The sequence below is a fragment of the Panthera onca genome, chromosome D1 (assembly GCF_046562875.1).
Source record: "Panthera onca isolate mPanOnc1 chromosome D1, mPanOnc1 haplotype 2, whole genome shotgun sequence".
NCBI lineage: Eukaryota > Metazoa > Chordata > Mammalia > Carnivora > Felidae > Panthera > Panthera onca.
Genome location: NC_138348.1, coordinates 58498520 through 58525582, shown reverse-complemented (window position 1 = coordinate 58525582; position 27063 = coordinate 58498520). Strand labels below are relative to the sequence as shown.

General features: G+C 51.6%; 1 protein-coding gene across 8 annotated transcripts in view; it reads left to right on the top strand.

Annotated features, from left to right (window-relative positions):
* ARRB1 (arrestin beta 1) overlaps positions 1–27063 on the top strand; it is a 75985-nt gene that overhangs the window by 40347 nt on the left and 8575 nt on the right. For 3 of the 8 annotated variants that reach the window (XM_060605600.3, XM_060605605.3, XM_060605606.3), the window contains 12 exons: positions 10989–11019; positions 12470–12530; positions 14010–14054; positions 14854–15050; positions 16329–16388; positions 17235–17302; positions 19556–19691; positions 20554–20638; positions 21078–21150; positions 22229–22366; positions 23549–23632; positions 24873–24896. In XM_060605600.3, coding sequence (XP_060461583.1) covers positions 10989–11019; positions 12470–12530; positions 14010–14054; positions 14854–15050; positions 16329–16388; positions 17235–17302; positions 19556–19691; positions 20554–20638; positions 21078–21150; positions 22229–22366; positions 23549–23632; positions 24873–24896 — 1002 coding nt within the window. Of the gene's footprint in view, positions 1–4869; positions 4950–7541; positions 8047–10988; positions 11020–12469; positions 12531–14009; positions 14055–14853; positions 15051–16328; positions 16389–17234; positions 17303–19555; positions 19692–20553; positions 20639–21077; positions 21151–22228; positions 22367–23548; positions 23633–24872; positions 24897–27063 lie in introns of those variants that run through there. The other 5 variants (XM_081790331.1, XM_060605604.3, XM_078433091.2 and 2 more) reach the window with 5 other exon arrangements.

Here is a 27063-nt window from a genome sequence, read left to right as displayed (position 1 = left end):
GAACCGAGCTAGACATCGTCCATCGTCTCATCCCACCCGCCCGCCGTGCTTCTGAGGGAGGGTCTGTGTATTTAGGGAACGTCTGCCTCCCTGCTCCACAGTGTAGGTGCCCTGAGGACAGGGTGCAGGGGCCTGTACCTGCAGGAGATAAGAACAGTGCCAGGCCCAGAGACTGGAAGATAAAAGGGAGAAAAGAAAGGAGGGAAGTCAGAAAGATGGATGGAAAGAGGAGAGAAGGGAAGGAGGGAGGGGAGAGGCGCAAGCAAAGCCCCTCTGGAGATGAGAGGACTCAGGGCAAAGGCACTGACTGAAGCAGTCAGGAAAGGCTTCTTGGATGAGGTGACATAGGGAAGAAAGGATTGCCGTTGGGAGAACCGAAGGAGAAGCTTCTATAGAAAGAAGAAATAGGGCATGTCCCCAGAGGTATCTGAAATGTGAGGGTCTAAACTGGGAAGAGAACATTATATTATAAACTATTGTTTTCCATCTGAGACTGGGAGGAAGACAAAAAACTTCCCTGTCTCCAGCAAGGGTAACATAACCATCTCTTCCCACCCCAAGGCCTTCTCACTTGAGGGACATTTAGGCAGGAACCGTCCCCTGGGCACCAAAAGCAAGGCACAGTGTTGGCCAGTGGAAAGGTGGTAACAATAATCATATTACCAATGATGTTGGCTTCATTTGATCAATTCCCTACTGTGTACCAAGTCTTTCTATGTGCCTTCAACCTGTGAGGTAGATATCACCCCAATATTCCAGATGAGGGAAAGTATGCCTCAGAGAGGTATTAAACTGGCCTGAGGTCACACAGGACTCAGGCAGGGTCTGCTTGCTTTTAGGGTCTGTACTGTTTCCTGCGCCAGCAGCCCTCCCTTCCCTCTCTCAACCTTAGAGAAGACTGGAGAATGTTCAGGTGCTGTCTGCGGGCTCTTTGGGGTCCAGCTGCCAGCCCACTCATTGAAATTTTTATTAGCCCTTGACTTTCAGGTCTCCAGCTTCTTAGGTTACCAGCAAATGGGCCATGCTCCTCCGTTAAGAAACTCTCCCCTCAGTTCACGGCCACCTGGTGGCTCCCCTCCTTCCTCACCCTGCACCCCCTGGAAATCTCCACGAATATGGATCATGGCCGGAAAAGCGAACATGTGAATGCAGACAGGGGACTGGAAGAATTGCTGTGTGCCCAGAAGCCAATGTGAAGCCCAGAGCCTGGGAGCTTGACTTGGTCAGGGCCCCCGTCCACCACCCCTCGCCTCTCAGCCCTGCCAGGCATGCCACCCTGTGCCCAGAGAGCCATGCAGAAGCCCAAAGGAGCCGTGCTTGGTTTTGAGCTGCAGTACAACAGGAGCACCGACAACCGGGGGCTCTCTCCTCCCTGTGACTCTGCACTCCGGGCCCCGGCACAAGACTCTTCTCTCCCTTGGGGTGTGATTTCTCCATTTGGCAAATGGAGCAGCCTGTAGCGTGCTCCCTCAGGCTCTCCAAATCTGTGAAATGAGGGTGACATTTCCTGTCTTCCTGTCTCCTTCCCCCTTCCGGGCTGTCCTGACAAGCAGGTGCACTAATGGTGGGTAAACAGGCAGGCAATGTTCTGACACAGGGAGGGCTTTTCAATTCTGGCAGAGCAGACAAGCTCGTACACAAATAACTCTGCTACCAGGGAGTGTGTGATAAGGGCCCTAGAAACCTCTTTGCTGCCATAGCCACCTGCTCCTCACGCCTCCCTGCTCCCTGATGACTGCTCTCACACCCAAAAAGTGGGTCAAAATGTAGGGCAGAAGGAATGCCCCCTTGTGTGGTCCCCACCCTACCCAACTGAGTCATGATTGCTATTGGGGCAGAGGTGGAGGAAACTTATGGGGTTAGGGCACGTCTTCGTCCAAAATACAGCCCTGGCCAGTCATTCTCCCTCCCCCAAATGCCCATGGCTCCCTGTTGCCTTCTGGTTATGGTCCAAGTCCCTTAGCTTGGCATTGTCAAGACCCTTCACACCTAGCCCAGGGCCTGGCGCGTAGAAGTGCTCTGTGAGTATCTGGGCGGGGAATGGACCCTTCTCTGGCCCATCCTCCTCCCTGGTGCTCATCCCAGGCGCACAGGACACACTTCAGCCACACCAGGCTGCCTGCTGTCTCCCAAGCACCCCGTGGACTCAGCCACCTCTTCATCCCTGAATGTTCTTCAAGGCCTTTCTCATTGCTGCCTCCTCCCTTGAAGACCTTCCTGCCTTGCCAGACAGAACCACACAATCCCACTTACAAGGTACTATTATTGTGTGAATGGTTAGAAGTGCGGTCTCTAGAGCCAGACCGCCTCGGCTCCAGTGTCTAGCCCTGCCCCTTACTGGCTGTGTGACCTTGGGAAAATTTGACTCTCTCTCTGTGCCTCGGTTTCCCCATTGCTGAAACGGGGATGTAGTCGCACCTCCTCTTAAGGTTGTTGGAGGAACAAATGAGTTCATCTTTATGACACGCTTACTTAGAGCAGCAACTGGCACCTGGTTTCTCTCCTGTGTGAGTTTTCTGATGTTGACTGAAGACTGAGTAATATTTGAAGGTCTTCCCACATTCACTGTATTCATAGCATTTTTCCCCACCACGAACTTTCCGATGCTCATAAAGGAATGAACTGTTCCCAGCGCTTCCTCAGTTCACTGGTCGTGAATGCACACTCGTGAATAGTCTCTCCAGGATGAGGTTCCCGCTGTTGAGTAAGACGCGTTTCGTTTAAATGATTTCCCATAGGCGGCTCATTCATGGGCTTTCTCTCCTATGTGTATTTTCTGACACTGACTTCATGACTTTGGATAAGTTATTTATTGGAGTCTTAGGTCTAAAAAATGGGAATATTCAGATGGAATAACATAGTATCTCAAAGCGTGTGAATTGCTTAGCACTGTACCTGACTCCTAAGGAGAGCTTAGTACACCGTGGTCATCGTGCTTGGTGGCTTTCTCTAACTGGGCTGTATACCAGGGTCATTCATCAGCAGGGACGATGAATTGTTCACCTTAGTGCCCCCAGAGCCTGGCAGTAGTAGGGGCAGTGTGAATGTGGGCAGGTGAGTGGTAAGTGGGAGAACTTTATCAAAGCTGAGCAGGGGCCCATTTTAGATACATCGGTTGTACTCCTGACTCAGCCTGACGGGGGCTGGGACACTGCCCCTGTGAAGCATTTTCTAAGCCTGGTGCCCATTGATCCTGACAGCCAAAGAGAAGTATAGACAGAAGAAGAAATCTCTAGAGTCTGCTCACCTAGAGCAAAGGATCATCACCAACCACCATCTTTTTAAACCTTCTCCATCCTCACTGTTGACAGTGTTCTCTTAGAGCATTTGTTCATTCAGCAACATTCAACCCATATTTATTTACAGAGCCCCTACTGTGCTCCAAGAACCATGCTGTGCCCTGGGGATCCAGTGTCAATAACACAAATGAGATCTGTGCTCTCATTCATGTTAAGTGAAGCAGAAAGTGAGCAAACAAACCATCACAAAGTGTGGGAGATGCTGTGACTCCCCACTGGGTGTGGGACTTAGAGGGAGTCAGGGAAGGCTTCCTGGAGAAAGAAATAGCTGAGCAGAAGACAGCACAGCAGGCCTGGGAGGGATCATATCACAGATTTATGGACTCTGGATTGTAAAATTGCAGAAGGAGAGACTCTAACATCAAAGGATTCAGAGTAATAGGATCCATATTTCTCTACTTTACTAGCAATGTTTTTTTTTTTTTTTTTCCAGCCTCTCCTTTCACCAAGACCTGAGACATATCTTGTTAGGGAAAACCTGGCGTCTTTGCAAAGTAATTTATGCTTATTATACAACATAGAAAAATAAGATGTATCAAGGAGTGGGTTGGTGGGTGGAGGGAGTCTCCTTCAACCCCTGTTAATATTTAGTATTAGGGTTTGTTTTAGTATTATTTAGTATTATTTTTTATTTTAGTATTTTATTTTATTTTATTATTTATTTATTATTTATTATTTTATTATTTATTTTAGTATTATTTAGTATTATTTTTTAATTGACATAAAATTAATTTATATACCATCATATTCCGAATTTTTGCATAAAATGTAGTGGTGTGGTTTTTAGTATATTCACAAGATTGAACAACTGTCTAATTCCAGGACATTTAAAAAAATGTCTATTTTGGGCGAGAAAGAGAGAGAGACAGCAAGAGCAAGCACACACATGCATGTGCAGGGGAGGAGCCGAGAGGGAATGAGAGAGAGTCCCAAGCAGGCTCCACGCTATCGGCCCAGAGCCAGTGACTTGGGGCTTGGCCACTTCACACCATGAGTTCATGACCTGAGCCAAAATCAAGAGTTAGATGCTTAACTGGCTGAGCCACCCAGGCGCCCCTAATTTCAGGACATTTTCATCACCCCAAAGAGAAACCCCATACCCATTAGCTGCCACTCCTCATTTCCCCCTCACACCAACCCCAGCAACCACTGATCCGCTTTCTGTCTCTATGTGCTTGTCTGTTCTGGACATTTCCTGTCAATGGAACCACACAAATAGGTGGTCTTTTGTGTCTGACTTCTTTCATGTGACATGTTTTTAAGGTTTGTCCATGTTGTAGCAGGAATCTGTATGCTATCTCCTTTTATAGCTAAATAATATTTCTTTGTGTGGATATACCACATTAAAAATACATTCGTCAATTGCTGGACATTTGATTTTCTTCCTCACCCTTTATGACTGTTATGAACAGTGTGTGCTACGAACATTTCTGCACTAGTTTTTGTGTGGGCATCTATTTTCAATTCTTTCAGGTATGTACCTAGGGATAGAATTGCTGGGTCATATGGTAACTGTGTTTCACTTTCGGAGAAACTGCCAAACTGTTTTCCAAAGTGATCCCACCGGGTTGCATTACCACCAACGATGCATGAGGAGGGTTTCAATTTCTCCACATCCTTGATAACACTGTTACTGTCTTCTTTTGGATTGTAGGTATCATAGTGGGTGTGAAGTGACTTTGATTTGCATTTCTCCGATGACTAATAATGTTGAACATCTTTGCATGTGCTTATTGGCCACTTGTTATATCCTCTTTGGAAAAAGGTCTATTCCAATCCATTGCCCATTTTTTTTTTAATTTAAAAAAATTTAATGTTTGTTTATTTTTGAGAGAGAGCGAGAGAGTGGGAGAGAGTGGGAGCTGGGTAGGGGCAGAGAGAGAGGGAGACAGAGGATCCAATGCAGGCTCTGTACTTTCAATTCAGAGCCCGAGGTGGGGCTCAAACTCACGAATTGTGAGATCATGACCTGAGCCGGTCACTTAACCGACTGAGCCACCCGGGTGCCCCTGCCCATGTTTAATTGGATTATTTTCCTGTTTATTGTTGAATTATAATAGGGTTTTTATATATCCTGCATACTAAACCCTTATCAGATACATGATTTGAGAATATCTTGTCTATTCTAGGTGCTGTCTTTTCACTTTCTTGATAGTGACCTTTGAAGCTTAGAAGGTTTTAGTTTCAATAAAAGCAAGTTTATCTCTTTTTTGTAAGTTGCCTATGCTTTTGGTGTCATATCTAAGGTTATCATTGCTTGATCCAAGGTCATGTTGATTTACACTTAAGTTTTCTTCTAAGAGTTGCATAGTTTTAACTCTTACATTAAGGGCTTTGATCCATTTTGAGTTAATTTTTATATATGGTGTGAGGTGGGGGCTAACTTTATTTTATTCTTTCATGTGGATATATAGTTGTCCCTGAATCATTTGTTGAAAGACTGCTTTGCGTTTTTTTCCCCCATTGACTCGTCTTGGCTCCTGTGTCAAAAATCAATTGACCATAATTATATGTGTTTATTTCTAGACTTTCAATTCTGTTCCATTGATTTATGTGTCTATCGTTATGCCAACATCACACACTTTTGATTACTGTAGCTTTGTAGTGACTTTTGAAGTTGGGAGTGTGAGTCCTCCGACTTTATTCTATTTTGTTTTTTCAAGATCGTTTTGGCTATCCTGGGCCTTTGCATTTCCATATGAATTTTAGGGCCAGCCTGTTCATTTCTGGAAAAAAAAAAAAAAGTCCGGCTGAGATTTTAATAGGGATTGCACTAAACCTGTGGATCAATTTTGGAAGTATTGCCACCTTAACATTAAGTCTTCCCATTGTTTCTTTTGGTATTTGTTGAGTATAGGGTTGAGCTCGTGCCAGATATATTGTTTTGAATCCTGACTTGTTCTGCTTAATATTCTATCATAGGCACTTCCCTGTGTTACAAAAGATGCAAGAATAATTTCAGTGCTATGTAATATTCCATTGTTTGGCTGTACCAAAACCTGTTGGTTTTTGGGTAACCTATCATGGAAAGTACTTTGTTCTGGTACCTTTGTGGCGCAGGCACAGATGGACACTGGGAGGACAGGTGGCTCCCAGAAGGGCAGCAGAATATTAAAATTGATCAGCAAGTATCCCATGCTGCAGGTAGGGAGTGGGACTCATTGGAAAAGCCAACGTGCTGGTTACTGGAGAGCTGACCTGCCTCCCTGCGTGGTAGCACCAGCCTGAGGGAATTAAATCAGGAAACAGGATCCAACCAACTGCACAGGCATTGATAGAACATGTTCATTTTAGACGTGTTTCTCTAGAACAGTGGATTAAAACATTAAAACATTTGCAACATGAAATTCATCTAACATTGTAACTCAGCTGACCTAAAATGAAAGTTTCACTAAATAATACTTTTTGTATCAGCCCAGAGAAGTGCAGTAACAAACAGCACCCATTTCTTAGCGGTGCGAGAGCTTTCTTTTTCTGTCACGTTACACACCTATCATGTAACAGGAGAGCCCTGGTATTCAGTTGACAGAATCCACTCGTTGCTGGTTTCAGCGGCAGTGGAAGGAGGGCAGGGTAGGCAAAAGAAATGCTCCCCAAATATGTCTACATACTAATGCTTGACACCTTTGAACATGTTATAAATCCTGGCAAAAGGGAAATTACGCGTGCAGATGGAATTAAGGTTGCTAAACCAGTTCACCTCAAATTAGGGAGTCAAATGTACTCATAAAGGTCTTTAAAAATAGAAGAAGGGGGGCAGAAGAGGTCAGAATGAGGCAATATAATAAGAATGCAACCTGCTGCTGTTGGCCTTGAAGACGGAGGAAGAGGCCGTGAGACAAATGTGGGTGGTCTCTAGAGGCTGGAAAGGGTGAGGAAAGAGATTCAGCCCTGGAGTCTCCGGAAAAGAATGTGGCCCAGCCAACATCTTGATTTTAACCCAGTGGGGTACATTTTGAACCTCTGAACTACAAAGCTGTAAGCTAAGTATATGTTGTTTTAAGCCACTAAATTTGTGGCCACTTGTTACAGGCTCCACAGAAAACGAATACACGCACTAGCCCTTAAATGCTTCTGCCCGGAAGTGACATGGGGGCACTTCTAGTCCTATCTCATTGGCCAGAGCAAGCCACATGGGCATGTCTAATTTCACAGGGCTGGAGAAATTTGCCCAGCCTTAGAGGGAAATGGAATATTGGTAAATATAGTAATATCTACTACACCCTTGTTCTCTGTGTCTCATGCTTTTATCTTCTATTCTGTAAGTGCTGGTGGCAACTCTTTAAGTTGATTTCATTATCAGCTAATGGGTTGTGACCCCCGATTCGTAAAACACCGCTCTATAAGCCCTCCTCTGCTCAAGCCTCGTGGAACACATGACACACCCTAGACAGAGCTGATTGGTCCGGGCATGGGGCACCTGACCCAAGCTGATCAATCAGATTCCTTTCCTGGGAATTTGGAATTGGGCCATTCAGCCAGTTAACAGTGAGAAGCTGAGCGAGAGGCAGAGTAGAAACAGGGTCGGAGTGAGAGCCACATGCAAGCCAAAATGATGGAGGAGCAGAAAAGCCCTGAGTAAGCAGAGAGAGTTGGTCCCCAGAGACCATGGAGCAGCCGACCGGAGAGCAGCGTGAGAACATGCAGCCCCAGGGGGAGAGGTGGAGAGAGAGCAACCGCCTCGAGGGCTGATGGCTTCCCCGTTCCTGACTCCAGCACTCCTGCGTTCTGCCTGCGCATCTTTCCCGTGAGATTTTTGTCTCCTTCTCATACTCCCTCCTCCTTTCCTCCAGCCACCCTTGTTGGGTTTCTGTTCTTTGTCTCCAGTGAGCTTTAATTAGCGAGGACACCACTGGTATTTCTCTTAGGAGACCCGGCTTTGACTCTGAGAATCAGGCTGGCGGGGCATGGATGGGTCTCAGGGGTGAGGCAGAGCCAGCCATTCCACAATCCGGAAGTTTGGTTTCGACCACGGTCTTGCACATTTTGTGCTTGCGCTTCGCAGTAGACCAGCAGAAGCCATCCATATGGTGCTGCACAAGGGCAGGGCCCGGTGAACTGGAAGCACCCCCCTCCCCGCCCCGGGGTGGGGTCAGGAAGCCGGTGGGTTGTTTCACGGAGGGCTTGGCTGGGCAGCAGAGTGGAAAGGATGTGGATTTTGGAGACAGAGTTCACCTCTCAGAGCCTGAATTTCCTCATCTCTGAAATGGGATTGTTGAGTGGTCAGCAGTGTTCTGGGAAAAATACTCAGAGGCATGACTAGGGCGGAACAGGTGCTCAGGGTATGGGAAGCTGCTGTTGTTGTTTGAAGAAACTGTCAGAGTCCCAGCTTCCTGAGCAGGTGGCCCCAGGGACTGATTGAGTTATCGGGACATTCCCCACCACTGGCCACGTTTCCTGCCCTTGTTGCCCTCGTTCTCCTTCTTGATCCTTACTCACCCTTTCATCTCTTCCCCCTCCCCTCCCCAGTTCTCATTTCTCCTCTTTTCTGCTTTTCCCCAAAGCTGATGAAAAACACTTGCTTTAGGAAAGCAGCAGTGTTGGCTATAAAGGGCCCAGCCTCTAGATGCAGATGGAATCGGGTCTGAATCCTGACTAGCCTCTTGCTTGCTGTGTGTTCCTGGACAAATGATCAGATGTCTCTGAACCTCAAGTTCATTATCAGTAAAGTGGGAGTTATAATGCCCATTTCACAGTGTGTTGTAAGAAACAAGTAGGCACTCAGCAAATGCTAGTTCTGTCTTACTGCCCTTTCTCTTTCTGTCCCTCCCTTCTTGACTGTCACTCCTCCCAGCCTGGCCCTCAGCCCCCTCCCGTGGTGAGGGTGCCCCTTGGCCCTCTCAAGGATCACTAGAATGGCCTGCCCTGACTCAGTTATTTCCCTGATTCAGTTATAACTCAGGCATTTGTGATCTCTCCTTTCTGTCAGACCCCAGGCTCTTGAGTTAGACTGAGGTTTCTGAAAGCAGTTGGGGGTCCCTGTGGCCCTTCTCTGGTCTCCTCCGCAGGTCCACTTGGGAGCTGCTGGTTCAAACCATGTGATCTGTATTGTTTCTCACTTTAGCAACTATTACACCCCAGCTGACTGTGGCATTTTCACACTCCAAACACTGCTAAATATTTATAAGGAGGAGAAAAGCCCAGAACCAGGGGAGGTGGGGGAGAGATGCACCAGGCCCTCCTTACAAGCCAGGCTCAGACCTGTCTGTGGTCCCTTGGGCCCCAGAAGTTGGAGGGGGTGCTGTGGAGGCAGCACAGGGCCACCCCCTGACACCCCCCTGGGAGGAGCAACTGTCACTGTGGCACTGTGGGCCTCACCCTGCCTTGCCCTGGATACCTGCTGCGCCCCCTGCCCCTGGGGACCCATGTGGGTTGTGTGGATCCTCTGGGCCTCTTGTGGGCCTGCTCCGTCCCTCCACTCCATTGCTCTGTTTGTGAGTTTCTCTTTGTGTTCATTTGTTTGTTTTTTCATCTCTCGTTCCATCTGTTATTTTCATGCCTGCAGGACAGCATCCCTCTCCCCTCCTCTCCCTCCTCCCCTCCCTCCCTGCTCCCTTCTCCAACACCTTCTCTAGTCTCTGAGGCTCTGCCTCTTTCATTTTTCTTCTCTCCTCCCAACAGTGTTGTGAGCAATTCTGGGGCTAGATGATGGGGGCTAGGTGAGGGGGTCTCAACTCCCAGGCCCAGCGGGGAGAGAGGATGGGGTGGGGGCGCTGATGGGGACCACAGTGTGCTCTAGAAGGCCCAGCAAGCACTTTGCAAGGGTTGGGGGCCGCGGGTCTGCCTGATGCACATCCAGTGCTCTGCTGTGTGGCCATGGGAACATCTCCTACCTTTCCTGGGCCTCAGTTTTTCATTTGATTCCTTCACTCATTCATTCATTTACTCACTCTATTAATATTTGTTGACTGCTTGCTACCTGCCATGCATGAACACAGATTTATTAAACACCTACCAGGGACGCTGTTCTAGATGCTCAGGTCAGGATATTTCAGTGGAGAAGAAAGACCCCAGACCTCTGCCTCGTGGACCTGACATGTTAGCAGTGCAGACAAGCGTAAATTAGCAAGTCGCTCGTGTAGTAGGTTGGCCAGTGGTGAGTGCTGTGGGAAAGAAAATAGAGCCAGAGGAGGAGAGATGGTGAGAGGGGAGGCCACAGTGAAGCCACGTCACAGAAAGGCATGGGGCTGGCAAGCAGATCTGTTGTGGGGACCATGCCCGGGGGAGTGGACTGCCAGAGCAAAGGCCCTGAGGCAGGTCCCACCCTGGTGTGTTGGAGGCAGTGTGAATGGAGGCGTGAGGGAGAGTGGGAGGTGAGCCCAAGGATAAAGGAGGCAGGGGACACCACACACAGAAGCTTTTCCGCTGCCTGAGCTGGGAGGACTTTGAGCAAATGAGTGGTATTCTATGACATATCTTTAGAGACTCCCTCAGCCTGCTGCGTGAGGAGGAGGCCGAGGGGCCATGGCCAGATCCCACAAAAGCTGTGACGGCAATAAGGGAGGTTTGGGTGGGCGCCGGAGGTGCTGGGATCTGATTATGCCAGACACTGTTCTGGCTTTCAAGGCTTGGATGGTGCCTGGAAAGCCCTCCAGGCCCTTGCCCTCTGTCCTGCCCAGGGATGGCCCGCAGGAGCCTTCCCCTGGTGGGATGCGCTAATCCTGGCTTTCTCTTGCTTTCTGTCCGCAGGGTGTTCAAGAAGGCCAGCCCAAATGGAAAGGTGAGTCTGTAACAACCGCACCCCAGCTCCTCCCTGGCCCCAAATGTTTGTCCTGCCTTGGCCACTTCTGTTGCCCATGCAGGACCCCACACTCCCCGGTCTGTCCTTAGGAGCTATCCACCTCAGGGAGAGGGGCCTTTCGAGAAACTTTTCTGTCTGTGGGGGGTAGTTCAACTCTCCCGGACTTTAGGGAGCCACTGCTCTGGTTTGAGATACAGCCTATCATAGACTTCAGTGTGAGTGTGATAATTAGACTAAGCGTCAAGGGCCTCGGGGGCACTGATTCCCCTGGTGTGAGAGGTGCCTGCAGCCTCTCTACTGAACCCTGCCATCACCTAGTTATCCAGGGCAGCTCCCAGGGTCTGTCCTGCTTTCTTTCTTCCCACAGGCCGCAGGCTCCATCCTGCTTTCCTTTCGGTTCAGCAAGTAGATATAACTGACATCATTCCTTGTCGGGTGCAGGCCAAGCCGGCGGGGACTGGGCTAGGGTATTCCAAGACAAATAAGGCACACCCCGTGCCACTCACTGTCAGATGGAGGAGGCAGGCACAGAAACCGGTCATTTCAATAGGAAATGGCAGGTGTGGGATAAAGTGATGCCCAGGGGCTACGGGACCCAGCCTGGGCAGTCAGGGATGGCTTCTCTAAAAGGGATGCCTTGTTTTCCAGGCAAGACAGGGTGAAAAAGGGCATTGTAGGCATGAACATAATTCACAGGGAGTGTGGGGGAATGAACAGCAATTGAATCTGAGTGCCAGGAGGAGGCAGGGGGAGCGGGAGCCAAGGTGGGACAGGTTGTAGGGCTCAGGAGCCTGGACTCCTGGGCTGGCAGATAGTACCACGCGTGCTCCCTTGTCTCCCTTCGTGCCCACAGCAGACATCGCCAGTCACTGCTCACCCTTTCCTGCTGAGCCAGGATTCCGCCTTGGAGTCCTTCTCCACCCAGAGCCCCAGGCAGCCCCCATCTATCAGAGTTGGCATTTAGAATGAAATCCATTTGTCATCTTACCTCTGGGCCCTGGGAGCCATTAGAGGGTTTTTAGACGGGAGTGCCATCATTAGATTTGCATTTTAGGATGACTGGTCTGGCCTAAGGAGAGGAGAAGGGCCTGGAGCTTGCGAGGTTGCAGGCCACAGACCATCACGGGGGCTGGTGCGTCTGGTGTGCCGTCCTCAGTGTTCTCATCTATAAACCAGGAACACTGATAACTTCTTCATTGGGGTTTAGGATAAGCAGGTACTTTCAAAATTGTACAAGGGTTTGTTGATATTAGGGCTGGAGCTCGGGTCCAAGTCCAGTTAGGACTTTAATGTGTGTTAAGGATGGATGGGTGTAGGTGTTTTCACAGGCAGCTCCCAGGTTCTCCTCCAGAGCAAGGGCCAGTGGCTTTTCAGGGATGTGTCCCCCGGGCCCACAGCTGCTGACACCCCCTGTGCTTATCTTCCCCAGCTCACTGTGTATCTGGGAAAGCGGGACTTTGTGGACCACATCGACCTCGTGGACCCTGTCGGTGAGTCCCTGCAGAGGCCAGGGAGGAAGGCGGGGGAAGGTGGGGCCGATCCGGCCGCTTCTAAAGAGGGTTTGTTAGAGCCACCTAGGAATAGCTCTCAGGTCTCCAGAGGGGCCTGGTTTCAAGAACAGGGTGTAAGCGGTTTCCTGTGTCAGTTGGCAAACATTGACCACATTTACCGAGCAGCCCCGTTCCCTTCAGTGAGGACCATGTGAGGGGAAAGTGTGGGCGGGTTGAGGGGAGAAGCAGGGAGGGTGGCCTGACGATGACGATAGCAGCCGCCACTCAGTATAAGGCTTCTTACACGCCAGACACCTTTAAGTCCTGGCTCCTACTTCCCTCCCCCAAGAAGCCTTCCCTGACTGATACCTCTGGTTGGGGGAGTGCCCTCTCCACTGATTTGTTTACGGAGTCCCTGGTGCTCAGGCACAGAGGGATTACCCATAGTAAAAGGAGGGGAGATGCCCAGCAGGTTCTGGAATGGGGTGGGCATCCCCTGGCCAGGTATCCCTTGGACCTGCCCAGGACCAGGATAGGACCAGGAGCCCTCTGGCACTGACTTCCAGATGTGGCCTCTGAGATTCCCAGAGAGATTGCTGTAAGGCAGCATTGGGGGAGGGTGGCAGTGGGCTAGAGTTGGGGAGAGAGAATTTTCTTGCTCAGTGGGTATGCGTATGGTTGAGTAAAGTTTGACCAGACGTGACCAGGAATGCCAGGCAAGGAGGTGACCCCTGAGCCAGAGTTTCTGGCTTCCTGGGGTTCTGTGCAGAGAAAATGTCCTTTGTGTCCAGCTGGACTCTACTGGGTCAGGGCCAGGCCATGGGACATTTTCCGTGGTAGCGCATGAGCCAGGCACCAACTAACCCTTTAAACATATCAACTCACTTAGTCTTCGCAGGAGCCCTGTGAGTTTGGTCCTACAGGATCACAAGTCCCGATGTGCAAATCCCAAGTCCAAGAAACTCTGGAAATCTAAACTTGCTCATACGTTTGACGTGGGATTCACTTAGACGCAAAACCTGACCTGAACCCATAGGGAGCTCTTTACACTTTAGCCTTTTGATGAAGATATCCATGTTTCCCTGCTGAGGTGTTAAGGGATTTGATCATGGGGCCCCAGATCCTGCAGAGGGTATTACAGAACATATGGAAGGTGTACCATGGGGCCTTTCCACAGTTCAGAACCTCTCAATTCTGAAGTATACCTGATCGTAGGGGTTTCGGACCCACATCGTCATCCTTATTAACAGAGAAGAAGCAGAGAGGTAACGTGCCCCAGGCTACCAGCTGGATCTGTAAGGCCGGCCTGAGGGCAGGGGTTGGGACATGGTAGTGCTGTCCCCTAGGTGCAGGCCTCCCCATTTCTCTCATGATTCCCAGCAGACAGAAGGTTGGGTTTGGGTTTGGCGTGGTCTTTGGGGCTCAGGAATGTGAGAGGTCAAGTTGGGAGGGTGTGCTCACTCTGTGTCCTTCTTCCAGATGGTGTGGTCCTGGTGGATCCTGAGTATCTCAAGGAGAGGAGAGGTGAGGTGGTGGTCCCCACCTCCAGCCCGTCAAGGGGCCTCCTGTTCCCCACCGACTTCTAGCCCAGGGCTTCCCTGAGTCCCGGGCAGGACATCAACTAATTTTACGGCCCTTCCCTGCCCAGCCCCCCTGGCTCTTCCCTTTACAGCTCCAACAAGCATCAGAGCAGGTGCCCTGGCCTCCTCTGGCCTGGGGCGGCCCACTTAGGCCCATTTTGGGAGAACCTTTTCAGTGCCCTGAGCACTCTCAACGTCAGTATATCATGACTGCTGCAAGGCTGGGGCTGCCCAACAGGGCAGGAGTTAGGGTCTCATTATAGGAGAGAAAATGGAATCCCAGGGAGGTGAAGGGTTTGTCCAAGGGAGACACTGGGTGGGGGTTGGGCTGGGACAAGACCCCGTGCCTTCCAGATACCACCCAGCCCTTGTTTCCCCCTCCCTCTGCTCTCTCCAGCCAGTCCCTTCATCGGCCCCACCCTCCCAGTCCTGCCAGCCTGTGCCAGCCCTCACCAACCCTGTCAGTCTCCTGTGCTCCTCCTCACTTCCGCTGGCCAGAGTGGGGGGTGGGGAAGGACAGAGCTGGTCCAGCAGTCAGCCCCCACCTCCTCCCAAGGGCCAGGCCCGAATGGCTCTCCCAGGTACCCAGTACCCCCATCCCAAGGGCAGCACAGCCCTCCCCACAGGAGCTTCGGGACAGACCTATGAGCTCCAGCTGGGCCGATCCCAGGGCTCAGCTGGTGCTCTGGGGGGCTTGCTCGCTGCCCTCCTGGGCCCGTCCTCAGTGCCCCCTGCTCCCACAGTCTATGTGACACTGACCTGCGCCTTCCGCTATGGCCGGGAGGACCTGGATGTCCTGGGCCTGACCTTTCGCAAGGACCTGTTTGTGGCCAACGTGCAGTCCTTCCCGCCGGCCCCTGAGGACAAGAAGCCCCTGACACGGCTGCAGGAGCGCCTCATCAAGAAGCTGGGCGAGCACGCCTACCCTTTCACCTTTGAGGTTAGGGACCGCCAGCCCTCTGGGCAGGCACATGGGGGCAGCTGGGGCGGCAGCTCCATGGCACTCAGTTTCTCAGTGCACATTGGGACCTGGGGCACTGTCACTTACACTACCTGGTAAGTGTCTCTTCTCTGGCCACCACCAGGGGCGGCACCTTACCTCTGGGCTACTCCTTGGACCCTCCTGTGTCCAGGTCATTGGCGGGAGAGAGTGGGGTGGGGAGAGACTATAGAGAAAGAAGGAGCCCTTTCTCGCCCCTGAGTTATTACAAAGACTGTCTCCTCCCTCAGACCAGCTGCCCACATGGCCCGGCTTCAGCCCGGCTCACAAACCAGGGGTGGCACATAGTGATTTCCCTGCTCTGCCACTTTGCTGAATGGGAAGACTCCCAGATGCTGGATTTTCAAATCTCCTGTTTCTCAGACTCCGATTCTGTGATTCAGTGAAATCCCCTGGCTTGCTGGGAGGTTAGAGCAGGAGAGAGGAAACAGTCATCCTCTCCATGGTAGATGTATTGGTTTCCTGTAGCCATGTGACAAAACACCGCCAACCTGGTGGGAATTAAACACAGAATTAAAACACAAGTTATCGTCTTACAGTTTGGGAGGTTAGAGATCAAAAATGGGTCTCACTGGGCTGACATCAAGGTGTCAGCAGGGCTGCGTTCTTTTGGGGGCTCTAGGCCTTGCCTTTTCCAGCTTCTGCAGACCACTCACGTTCCTGGGCTCAAAGCCCGCCCCCCTGTCTTCAAAGCCACCAGGAGCCGGCCAGTCTTTCTCACAGCCCGACACTCTGACACTGGCTCTCTTGCTTCCTGCTTCCCCTGCCAAGGTCCCTTGTGACCATATCGGACACACCTGGATAATCCCCGATGCTCTCCCCATCTCAAGATCCTTAACGTAACCATATTTGTAAAGTCCCTTTTGCCGTGTAAGGTAGCACAGTCACAGGTTTTAGGGATTAGGATGTGGACATCTTTGGAGGGGGGTGGGTATTATTCTACCTATTACAGTCTAGGTGAAACCCTTTAGGTGAAGAAAGACCCTGAAATCCTTGGCTTTACTGGAGGGGCCTCTGGCCCCATGTGGGGCATCCTTGTCATGGTCTGATGGGGGAGACATGGTCTGTCCTCTGGAGCCCCGAGTCTGATGGAAGAGACACGGCCTGTTGCTAGGGTCCCCCGATCTGCTGAATGTGCATGGGGGTGATGGGTGGGTGACATGGGGAGGTCAGTGGTGAATGTGACAGGAGACCTATTCTCGTCTGTTCCCTTAACAGATCCCTCCGAACCTCCCATGCTCTGTGACATTGCAGCCGGGGCCTGAAGACACAGGGAAGGTGGGTCACCTCTCTCGGAGCATTTCTCTGGGTGTAGGACGTTTGTATCCCCAAGGCCCTGGCTTTCTCTCTGCTAGGTGCTGGAACCCTCTGTGTGGAAGCCTCCTCGTGTCTAGGCCACTTCAATACCACCTCAGATAAGCAGCCCCTTCATACAGGGTGGCTGATACTGTGTCATCCTCACCCCCACGTTCAGTTACGTGCAGTCTGTCCCGGGCTTGTTGGCTGTAGCAGAACCAAAATATTCTCCGGACTACCACCCGGCCTCACAACCTCACATGGGGGAGGTGCCTTCGTGGTGGCTTCACAAGTGGGGGAACTGGGGCTCAGAGAGAAGGGACACCTCCAGTGTCACAGGCCCCAGATCTCTGAGCCCCAGTTTCCTCATCTGCAAAATGGAGACAATAGGATGCACCTCCTCATGGGGTTGGGAGGGTGGAGTGAGACACTGAAGCACTGTAGGGTTTGCACACAGTACGTGCTCCCCAAACAGGGGGCTGAGGCACCCGCTGTTATTGCCGGGTGGCTGCCTTGGTGAGGACAGCCGCCCAGACCAGGCAGGTGTCTGGAGAGTGGAGCCCAGTGAGGGCAGTTTGGGATGTCCAGTGTCGGGGGAGCTGGGAGAGCTCTGCGGGAAGGTCAGATGGGGGAGGCCGCCGCAGAGGGAGGCGGCACTGCACTGGGGCTGAGCACAGGGCCCCTGAGTCAGGCTGAGGGGTGGCCGGGCTGTGGGAGTCTGGTGTTCCCATCCAGCGTCCTTGTTTGTAAAATGAGAGGGTGGGATGGCTGTGCTGTCGGGACCCTGCCCGCTCCAAGGCCCTGTGGTCAGCAGCCCCTTCCCCTCAGGCCTGTGGTGTGGACTATGAAGTCAAAGCCTTCTGTGCTGAGAACCTGGAGGAGAAGATCCACAAGCGGTGAGAAGGGCACAGCTTCCTCCCGGGTGTGGGCTGCCTGCTGGCAGAGGGAGGGAGACAGGAGCAGCAAAGTCTGAAGAAGAGATAAGTAACAATACCTGGAAGTGTGAGAGGAGGGGCCACACATTCCAGCCTCAGGAACTCTGAGAAGGGCACTCTGGAAGGCCGGCAAGTCATGGAGGGTTTCCTGGGGGAGGTGGCTCAGTAGCCCTGGCTCAGGCCTCATCATTTTTTCCTTTACACCACTGTACCTGCCTCCTCCATCTTCCTCCCTGCCTCTAGTCTTGCCCCGCCAGACTGCATGGCTTTTTATTTTGTTTTGGAAAGAAACACAAGATTCAGATTGTTTTTAACAGTGGACGAGATTTTTCCCAGCCACCCTGGAACCCCCTCCCCCCCCCCCCCCGCCCCCACTTCCCAGTTCTCCTCCTGGGAGGCCATCAGCAGGTGGTGGTTGGGGTGGGTGGGGGGATAGGGGGATGTGGGGTCAGTGGAGGCTTCTAAGCAAGGGAGGGAAGTGGAGTAAGTGAAGCCCCCCCCCCCCCCCCGGGGAAAGTGAGGGGGGTGGTCAGCCCATGTGTCAGAGAAGGTAGTGCTGTCCCAGCCAGGCACAACCCTGGGCAGACAGTCTAGGCTGGCAGGCGGAAACAGCTGGCCCTGACTTCTGAGCCGGACTGCCCAGCCCTGCTGTCATGCCTGCTCCTCCTCCAGGCAGGCCCTGCCCAGCCTCCTGGTGAGGCTGGTCTCAGACCCCAACTCTGATGTGCTCTGCCTCCCCGGGCACAATTCCTCCTGGAGGCTGGCTGAGGGAGAGGCTGCAGCTTCCTAGGGCATGGGCTGAGTTTGCCATCTGGTGGCCGAAGGGTGTATTGCAGGCATCTCTATCTTCAGCCTGGGAAACTCCTGAGTTTGGGGAGATGGGACCCTTCTCCCTGGCTTCTGTCTTCCTTTTCTTCTTAAGACCCGAGACCAGGGGAAAGAAAGGAGGTTGTGGGTTTTTGAAGGGGCCTCACCAGACCAAGGAAGAGGAACAACACTGAAGGCCACCACCCTCACCCCACCACCAATGGGACATTTTATGTCCATACTACTACTAACTGCTATTACTAATGATATAGCAACTGTCATTTATCAAGGGCCAATTAAGGGCCAGACACTATTCAGAGTGATGAACGTGTATGAACTAATTTAATCCTCACAGCAACCCTGTGAGGTGGGTGTGGCTATTATTACCATTTTCCAGATGAGGAAGCTGAGACCCAGAGGTTAATTTTCTCAAGGTCATACAGCTAATAAAGGGAGAGCTAAGACCTCAACCCTGGCTATCCAGTTCCAGGGAGTGGAGGTGAGAAACGGGGGGTGCTGCTGGCATACCCAGCACGCCACAGACGCTGCCTCACCGGGTCCCATCCCTTCCCAACTCTTGAGCCCTCCCTCATTTCCTCCCTGAGTGCCTGTCACCTTCATTGAGCACCATCTCTTCTCTGGGCCTCCATCTTCCCACTGAGTCTCTGTCCTCTTCACTGGCCAGCATCCCCCTGACTGAATCCATACCCCCCCACTAAAGCCCATCACCTCTCTGAGCCCCCATTTCTTCATGGGGCCCCTCTGTGTATTTTGATTTAATAGATATTTGGCGGACGTTTGTTAGATGGCAGGCACTGTCGTAGGTGGTGAGAACACAGCAGTGAACACTTTAGATACAAAATGTTGTCCTTAAGGAGCTTATGCTATTAGGTGACATAAGGGATGCAGGAAGTGAAAACATAGTCCCTTTCTTGCCATCCTGCTGGCTACCAAGACACAGACCCACATGAAGTGCTTCCATGGGGTAGTTCACTTTGATGGTGTGGGAGTTCAGACCAGGAGATCAAGTGAGCTGATCCAGGAAGGCGTCTTGGAAGAAGAGGTATTTAGCTGGACCTTGAAGAAGGAAGCAAATGAGGGCAGAAGAGGGAAGGGGGTGTTGCAGGCAGGGTCTCAGTGCAAGTGAAGATGCAGAGAAAAGACTAGATAGACCATCAAGGATGATAGTGAGGAAGTGGGGGTGGCTGCGGACACAGTGGGGGAGGATGGAGTGGGGCCAGGTGGCGACTCTGAACACAGGTGGCCTGTGTTAACCTCTGTGGTTTGGACGGACTCTAAGGCCATGGGGAGCCGTGGCAGTCTCTTGAGCAGGAAAGGGAGGATCCCAAGGGAAGTGGATGGAGGCAGGTGACTCTGGCTATCTTTCGCTCTGCCCATCTCCATTAGGAATTCCGTGCGCCTGGTTATCAGGAAGGTTCAGTACGCCCCGGAGAGGCCTGGCCCCCAGCCCACAGCTGAGACCACCAGGCAGTTCCTCATGTCGGACAAGCCCCTGCATCTAGAGGCCTCCCTGGATAAGGAGGTAGGAGGTTTAGACTTGGCAGGGGGTGGGGGCTGCTTTACTGGGGCTGAGACCTCAGATCCCAGGTCTTTCATGGCCTCTTGGGCTCCTTGGGTAGGAGCTTCCACCCCCAGTCCTAAGGCCACAGGGTTAAGGGAATCTGAGACCTCCCTTGGGGGATTTGGGGAAGCCTCTGGGGGTCCAAAGGAGCGGCAGAGTGGGGCATGAGCCTGAAGGGTGCGATTGACTTTAGAAGTCAGGGTACCTCCCAAAGGGACCTGGGTTCTGGCCATCTCCCCTCACCCCTTCCCCCTTTTGAGGTGTGGACACTGCCCTTTCATCTCTGGGACAGCCAAAGGCAGGTGCCGGGGGCATGATTTGAGATGAGGTCCTTCAGTGAGCTCTTAGAGCTGGTTCCCTCAGTGAGCAGGTCAGCTCTTCCCCACCTTTCTCCTGCTTCTTTTAGACCCTCCTGTGTCTAAAATTCCTGGCACCCATTGTGAGCAGGGACTTGATACATCACTTAGTCCAACCCCTCCATTGAATAGAGGGGGAAGCCGAGGCTTAGACCGGTCCAAGGTCACGCTGCGCTCATCCTTCATTACCATTGTTTTATTGCTCTCATTATTTCTGGTGACCACGTCAGGACTGGAGCCAGGACTATCACCTTCTAATTCAATCATCTTTCAAAAATCCCACAAAGGAACTGAACATGCCCAGTGACTTAGCATCAGTGGGAAGTGGCTGATGAACTTGAGGCCAATGTCAGAGTGGACAAAGTCTGGGGAACCCCAGGAAATGTGTGTGGGGCCTCTTCTCTCTCTCCCTATCTAGAGCTTTAATACTCTCTGGTCCAACCCTTCTCCCTTCTTACCCCTCCCAGATCTATTACCATGGAGAACCCATCAGCGTTAATGTTCACGTCACCAACAACACCAACAAGACAGTGAAAAAGATCAAGATCTCAGGTACTCTGGGCACAGGGCCAGCCCAGGGGGGCAGGCAAGAGGGAATCCACCCAAGGGTTGGGGGTAGCTGAAGCTTCTCCCCTTGTGAACCTCTGGCCTGCAGAGAAGCCCAGGGCCTGCTCTAAGCCAAAGGGTAAGGCTTTTGAGGCTAGTAACACAGGCTGCTCATTGGCCAGGTAATGAGTTTACTGTTTAAGCCACCTACTCTTAGGTTCCCTAGGTTCTGGGCAAAGCTGTCCTTGAGGGAGATGTTTGGTAATGGAAGGAAATGGGTGAGTTTGGGCTACCTCTTAGGTAGAAGACGGGGGTGGTCTCTTGCAGAATCCCCCAGTGCATTCTGGCCATTCCTGGGGCTGAACATCCTCAACTCAAGGGAGCCTGGCTTGCCTGGGAGCTGCACCCCTGGCTCACACCAGCTTGTTTCCCTCTTCCTCCCCAGTGCGCCAGTATGCGGACATCTGCCTTTTCAACACAGCCCAGTACAAGTGCCCTGTGGCCATGGAAGAGGCTGAGTAAGTGAGCACAAGCCCAGCCTTGGATGTGTGGGACTGGGTGGGAAATGAGAAGTCCTGGCTCCAGTTACAGGTGCAGGTTGCTCTTTTCCACCTGGTAGAGGGCTGGACCTCAGATTTTCTTGCCACTCACAGCAGCCTTTTAGAAAACATCCACTTGATTTAGCTACAGGAAAATGCATGTGACAGTCAAGGGAAAGACCTACTTAAACTAGAATGACCAAATTAAAGCTAATGAATCTAAGGGGACTAGGGTCATGACTACACTGTACCAGAAACCTAGATTGAAGGCGATACTTTGCTCTGAGCTTCCTGGCAGCCACAGCAAAGAGGGGAAGGCACTAGGTACATAGCATTTCTTGTCTGATAAAGGAATAATCCAGCTCATTGGGTAAAAGGGGTTGTATGTGGGAGGGTAGAGAATAATTATATTTAAAAAATTTAGGTTTAACTTAACAGAAGACCATGGGGGACGGGAAGGGGAAAAGAAGATACAGAGAAGGAGGGAGGCAAACCATAAGAGACTCTTAAATACTGAGAACAAACTGAGGGTTGATGGGGGGTGGGGGAGAGGGGAAAGTAGGTGATGGGCATTGAGGAAGGCACCTGTTGGAATGAGCACTGGGTGTTGTATGGAAACCAATTTGACAATAAATTATATTTAATTTAAAAAAATTTAGGTTTGAGGACAGCATGGAATCTTGTCCCAAACCTGTTAGCAGCTAAGCCAAGAGGAGAGATCTCAAGTGAAACATCTTTTCTTACCTAAAGGAAGTAGATGCTCCCAGTAGAAGACACATCTGTTTAGTTTAGTTTTGTTTGTTTTTTTTTCCTAGCCCTGCCTCCTTTTGGGAGGCAAGTGCATTTCATGTAATTTTTCATGCTTGTGTGTGTGTGTGTGTGTGTGTGTGTGTGTGTGTGTTTACATGTAATAGCAATCGGTACTTTTGAAAATTAAAAACGTGTTTTAATGTTACTATGTGATCTTGGAGCTGTTCTGGCTGGGCTGGGGGTGATGGCTGGGGATTGGCTCTTGGTGGGGGGGCGGTATTTCCACACCCGCCTCCCTTCTTCCCAGTGACACAGTGGCACCCAGTTCGACATTCTGCAAGGTCTACACACTGACCCCCTTCCTGGCCAACAACCGAGAGAAGCGGGGCCTCGCCTTGGACGGGAAGCTCAAGCATGAAGACACGAACCTGGCCTCCAGCACCCTGTGAGGACCCACCCTCCCTACTCCCTGCCCCCAGTGGGTCCACACCCACCTATTCCCACCAGTGCCAGTACATGGTGTGGTTACCTTCTCCCCAGGCATTGTCCCTGGCCCATCCTCAGGAGCTTGAACTATAAGGAAGCTGTCCCCTTACTCCCATCCCTATCCAGGGGTGACCAGAGAGCAAGCTGGGCCCCTAGACCCAGCTCTCTTAGTCAGTGCTGGGATCTGCTGGCTTGCCTAGGGGAGGGCAACCTGGAGAGACTTCCTGCAGGAGGCAGCAGCTCCTGACCTAGGGTCTACAGTCATATGGGGTGTGTCCCTGAGGCAGAGTAAGGCTGGATTCATCCAGCAGGACAGGATGAATCAGAAGAGGGGTGGGGAGTCTGGGAAAATGTGGACAGTGAGCTGGGCAAGACCAGATGGAAGTATGGCCCTCAAAGGCAGGGATCCCAGGGCCATATGATCACTCTTGCCTCATGGTCATCACTGACTCTGAGGCTACCTGCTTTAGTGGAGACCTGGGGTGTGGAGAACTCAGCTTGCCCTATCTGCTGAGGTCTGGCCCTTCAGTGGGGCTTTGGCCTGCCTCTGCAGCAGCCCTGCCCGTGACTCCCAGTACAGACCCTGTGCTCCAGCCACACAGTTGCTCACATGCACGTGCTAGCCACTCACCTCCAAGCTTTTGCCCTCTTCCCCTTCTTCCACCCTGGCTCAAATCCTAACTGACTTCAAGACTTCCAGACTTGAGGGGCCACCTCCTTCAGGGTATTCCCCGCTACCTCCGCCCCACTGCCTTGCCAACCTCCCTCTTTCTCTCTGAATCCCCTGCCTGGTGAGCCCTTTGTGTCCCACGGGTTGCTGAACAGTGAGAGAAGCAGACTCCGTCTATCTAAGGGTAGAAAGAACCTACCGCGCTGCTGGGAGTCAGGCCCAGGGAGGAAAGGGGCTTGCCAGGTGTGCACAGGGAGTGAATTTCACAACCAGATGTGGGACCCAGGGCTCTAGGTTCCTATCCGCTCAGGGCAAAGCTTACCTTTCTCACATACAGAGCTCTGTTTGCACATGGTGGCTGAGTGGCCCAGGAGAGGGATGGATGGCTGCTGCCCCCACTGCACCCTACCCTACCTTGTCTCATCTACCCAGCCATCCTCCATGAACCTGCTTCCCTATGTCACCTTGCAGGTTGAGGGAAGGCGCCAACCGGGAGGTCCTGGGCATCATTGTTTCCTACAAGGTGAAAGTGAAGCTGGTGGTATCTCGGGGCGGGTAAGTGTTCTAGCCCAGCCCAAGACTCTAAGCGCAGAAGGGGGCATCCCTGACCACCCACAGCCCACTGCCCCATTCTGCCTGTTTGTCGGACCTTTTAGCTGCAGCCACCAAGAGGGTAAACCGAGCTGGAGGACTTCCTGTTTTTTCTCTTCCCCCTTCATGTTCCTTTTTCTCCTCTTCTGCCCCCTTTCCCTCTCCTACTTCAGAGACTTTCAATCCCTTGCCTGCCCTCTCCATGTTTCTCTCTTCCTCCTCCCCCTCCTCCTCTTCTCTATCCCTGTCTGGGCACATGGGGTTGTTGTGTGGGGGAAGATTCCTCAGAGTCTGTGCTGTGGGATCTCCAGAGAGTTCTGTCCCCTCATCACATGTTGGGGCACAGCACCCACCCCTGCTCATGCACATGCTGATCTGCTGAGGACATGGCTAAAGGGGCTCAGAATCCCAGAGCTGGATTAGGGATGGTCTGACTCCCATTTGACAGATGGGGAAACAGAGGCCCAAACCGTTCTCCACACATTTCCTGAAATCTCCTCCCCTAATCTTAGGTTGTAGGCTGGGTGCTGGGGTCACTGCAGTAGACCAGACACATTCCCTGCCCCAGAGCACAGTCTAGTGGAGGCTCAGACACAACTTCTCCCCACTGAATGGGCCTGCATGTTGTTAGAAACCTAGAATTAGGATTTATAATTTGTCATAGGGTTTTTTTTTCTTGTTCATAAATGTCTATGAAAAGATTTGAATGCTAATAGCATTAGACATTGAATCCCCTTTATTACTAGAATGTGCCCACATATTACAGGACATCTCAGAACTGCAAATCCCAAGTCCTGTGCCCTGTGGCTCTTGCAGGATCCACAGTCTGCCTCAAGCTCTTCCTTGAGGAATCCTCGGTGAATCCCAGATTGATTTCTTCTGCCATCAGAGAGGCCTCCCCAGGGCGGGCAGCACAGGGGTCAGTTTTTTTGTCTCCTTTGCAGAAGAGGATCCTCGGGCTTAGTGAGGCCTCCTGTGAGGAGATTTGGCTGAGCTGGGCCTGGATTTCAGTCCCCCAGGCAAGGCTAATGCCATTTCTGTGTATCTCTGAATGAGGTTACAGCCATGCAGTGGTGGGTGGGAGTGCCTCTCAGGGTCTTCCCTACCCCTGTGGGCAGCAAGGTGATGAATGAACGTACTTTCTGTTTTCTTCCTCTCTGAACTCTCTCCTGACCACTTCTCCCGCCTCCTCTGACCCACCCAGCCTGTTGGGAGATCTTGCATCCAGGTAAACTCCCTCCCTTCAACCTGATCGACCCACCTTCCTGGAGGGCCCAGAGATCCAGAAGTGCAGGGCACTGGGTTGGAAGGAATCTTAGCAGTCACTTTCGATTGCCAGTCATGTGCTGGGACTAGAACCCTCCCCAAAGGGACTAGGGAGATGCAGTTTCTCCTTTAAAAACCTTGCCCTGTTCTTCATTCCACCCAAGAGATAAGAACCTCTGCAGACAGCAAGGTCAGCTTCGTTGATCTGGGGAATAGCCCCGTAAAAGTCTGGCATTTTGGAGAAATGCGGGTTTCGTGGCTTCCAAACTTGTACACTAATGGGAATTAACTGCTGGCCATGCACTGCTAAGGAGAGGTCCTGGGGAGATCTGCTCTCCTTGTCGCCAGCTGGATCCATGAGCATTCCCCAAATGGCACATGCTCCACATGCAGTGGTTTTGCCTCCTCCTGTCACAAGATGGCAGTATTGTTCATCCCAAGAAATCATCTATTTGGAGAAGTGAAATTAATTCAATTCAGTTCAGTACAATTCAGCAAAGATTTTCTGAACCCAGGTTTGTGCTCAGCTTTGTGCTACATGCTGAGATCCCACGGAGGAATCAGACACATCCCCTGCCCTTGATCACTCAAGGCCTGCTGGAGTTAATGTCTAGATTCTTCCACCCACATCCTGTATGGCTTTAATGAAGGTTGGCAAACTCATTCTTCCATTCTGATAGTTCACTCTTCCAAGTGAATTTGGAAAAGCAATCCCCTTTGCATTGAAAAAAGAAAGAAAGAAAGAAAGAAAGAAAGAAAGAAAGAAAGAAAGAAAGAAAAGCCAGACTATTGTAATAGCCTGTGAATCGCCCATGTTCCCATTGAGGGGAAGTAATGATTCTGGCAGGTACCAGTGTCACAGTTCAGTCAAACCTTTGACCTGTATCATCTCCTAGAAGTTCTAGTGGTTCTAGAAGGTAAGCATTGCTCTCCCCATTTTCCAGATGAGCTCAGTGAGACTTGAAGATGTAAAAGTGTCCCTCCCAGACAGTGCTGGGGCTGGGAACAGACCTTTCTGGTTGCACAGCCGGTGTCCCTGCCCACTCTGTTCCACTCTCCCTTCCTCCCCACCAGCTGGGCTCTGGGCAGCAAGGTCAGTGAGATGAGGCTGTGCCTGAAGGTGCTCACTGTTGGCAGGGCCTCCAAGGTGACACCATCCCAAGCTGAGAGGAAAAGCTTTCATGGCTCCTTCTGTAGGAGTGGAGAGCAGAAGATGGATAGGAATCACCACCTCAATTCTGAGCAGTTATCACTCATTGGGCAAGGATGTCAATTATGGAGTCAGAATCTTGTCACTTCCCATTAATAGCTGTGTGGCCTTGTGCAGTATTATTTTTCCTCCTTGTGCCTCGGTTTCCTAGTCTGTATATATGCTATACGAATGGGGTTGTTGTGGAGATTAAAGGAGCTACTCTAGAATAGTCCTTAGCACAGAGTCAGCACCATGTGTCTGCTCTTGTTACTATTCTGTTCATCAGGGCCAAAGGGAGGGAGGTCCTGGTCAGAAGCACTGGGTGTTGGTGGCACCTCCCCCTGTTCTTCCCCACCACCCAGACCCTCCGCCCCTACAGGGCTTCAAGGCTCTATGCACAGTGTAGATAGCCCTGGGGCCTGGGCCAATACAATTTGAATTCGATTAATTGACCTCAGCAGTGCATCATCCAGATTGGGGGGGGGGGGGGGGGCTAGGACCACAGGAGCACTTTTATAAGAGTCTCATGGAGATGTTGGGAGGTGGGACTGAGTTGGCAGGAAGGATTGTGTTAGGGAAGGCTGGGCTGGCTGTGGTGATTTGAGGCCTGCATGGTCCCAGGACACCTCTGGGACCACCCAGGGACCAATGTGCACACTGCTCTGGGCAGTCCTTTCCCCACCCCTGTGCCTCCTCCCAGCTCATGAGAATCCAAGGATCCTTCTCAGGAAAAGGAGAGGTTTCCTTTTTTTTTTTTTTTTTTTTTTTTTTGGAGCCAGCAGAAAAGGGCTTCTAATTCACCTCCTAGAGAGAGTAAAGCTCAGAGAGTGGCAGAACTGGGGCCTGAGCAGATTTCCTGCCTTAGCTGAGACCTACCTCCTCTGACCATAAAATAGGGCATTGATAGGGCATTGAGTCTTACAGCCCGAGACTGGGC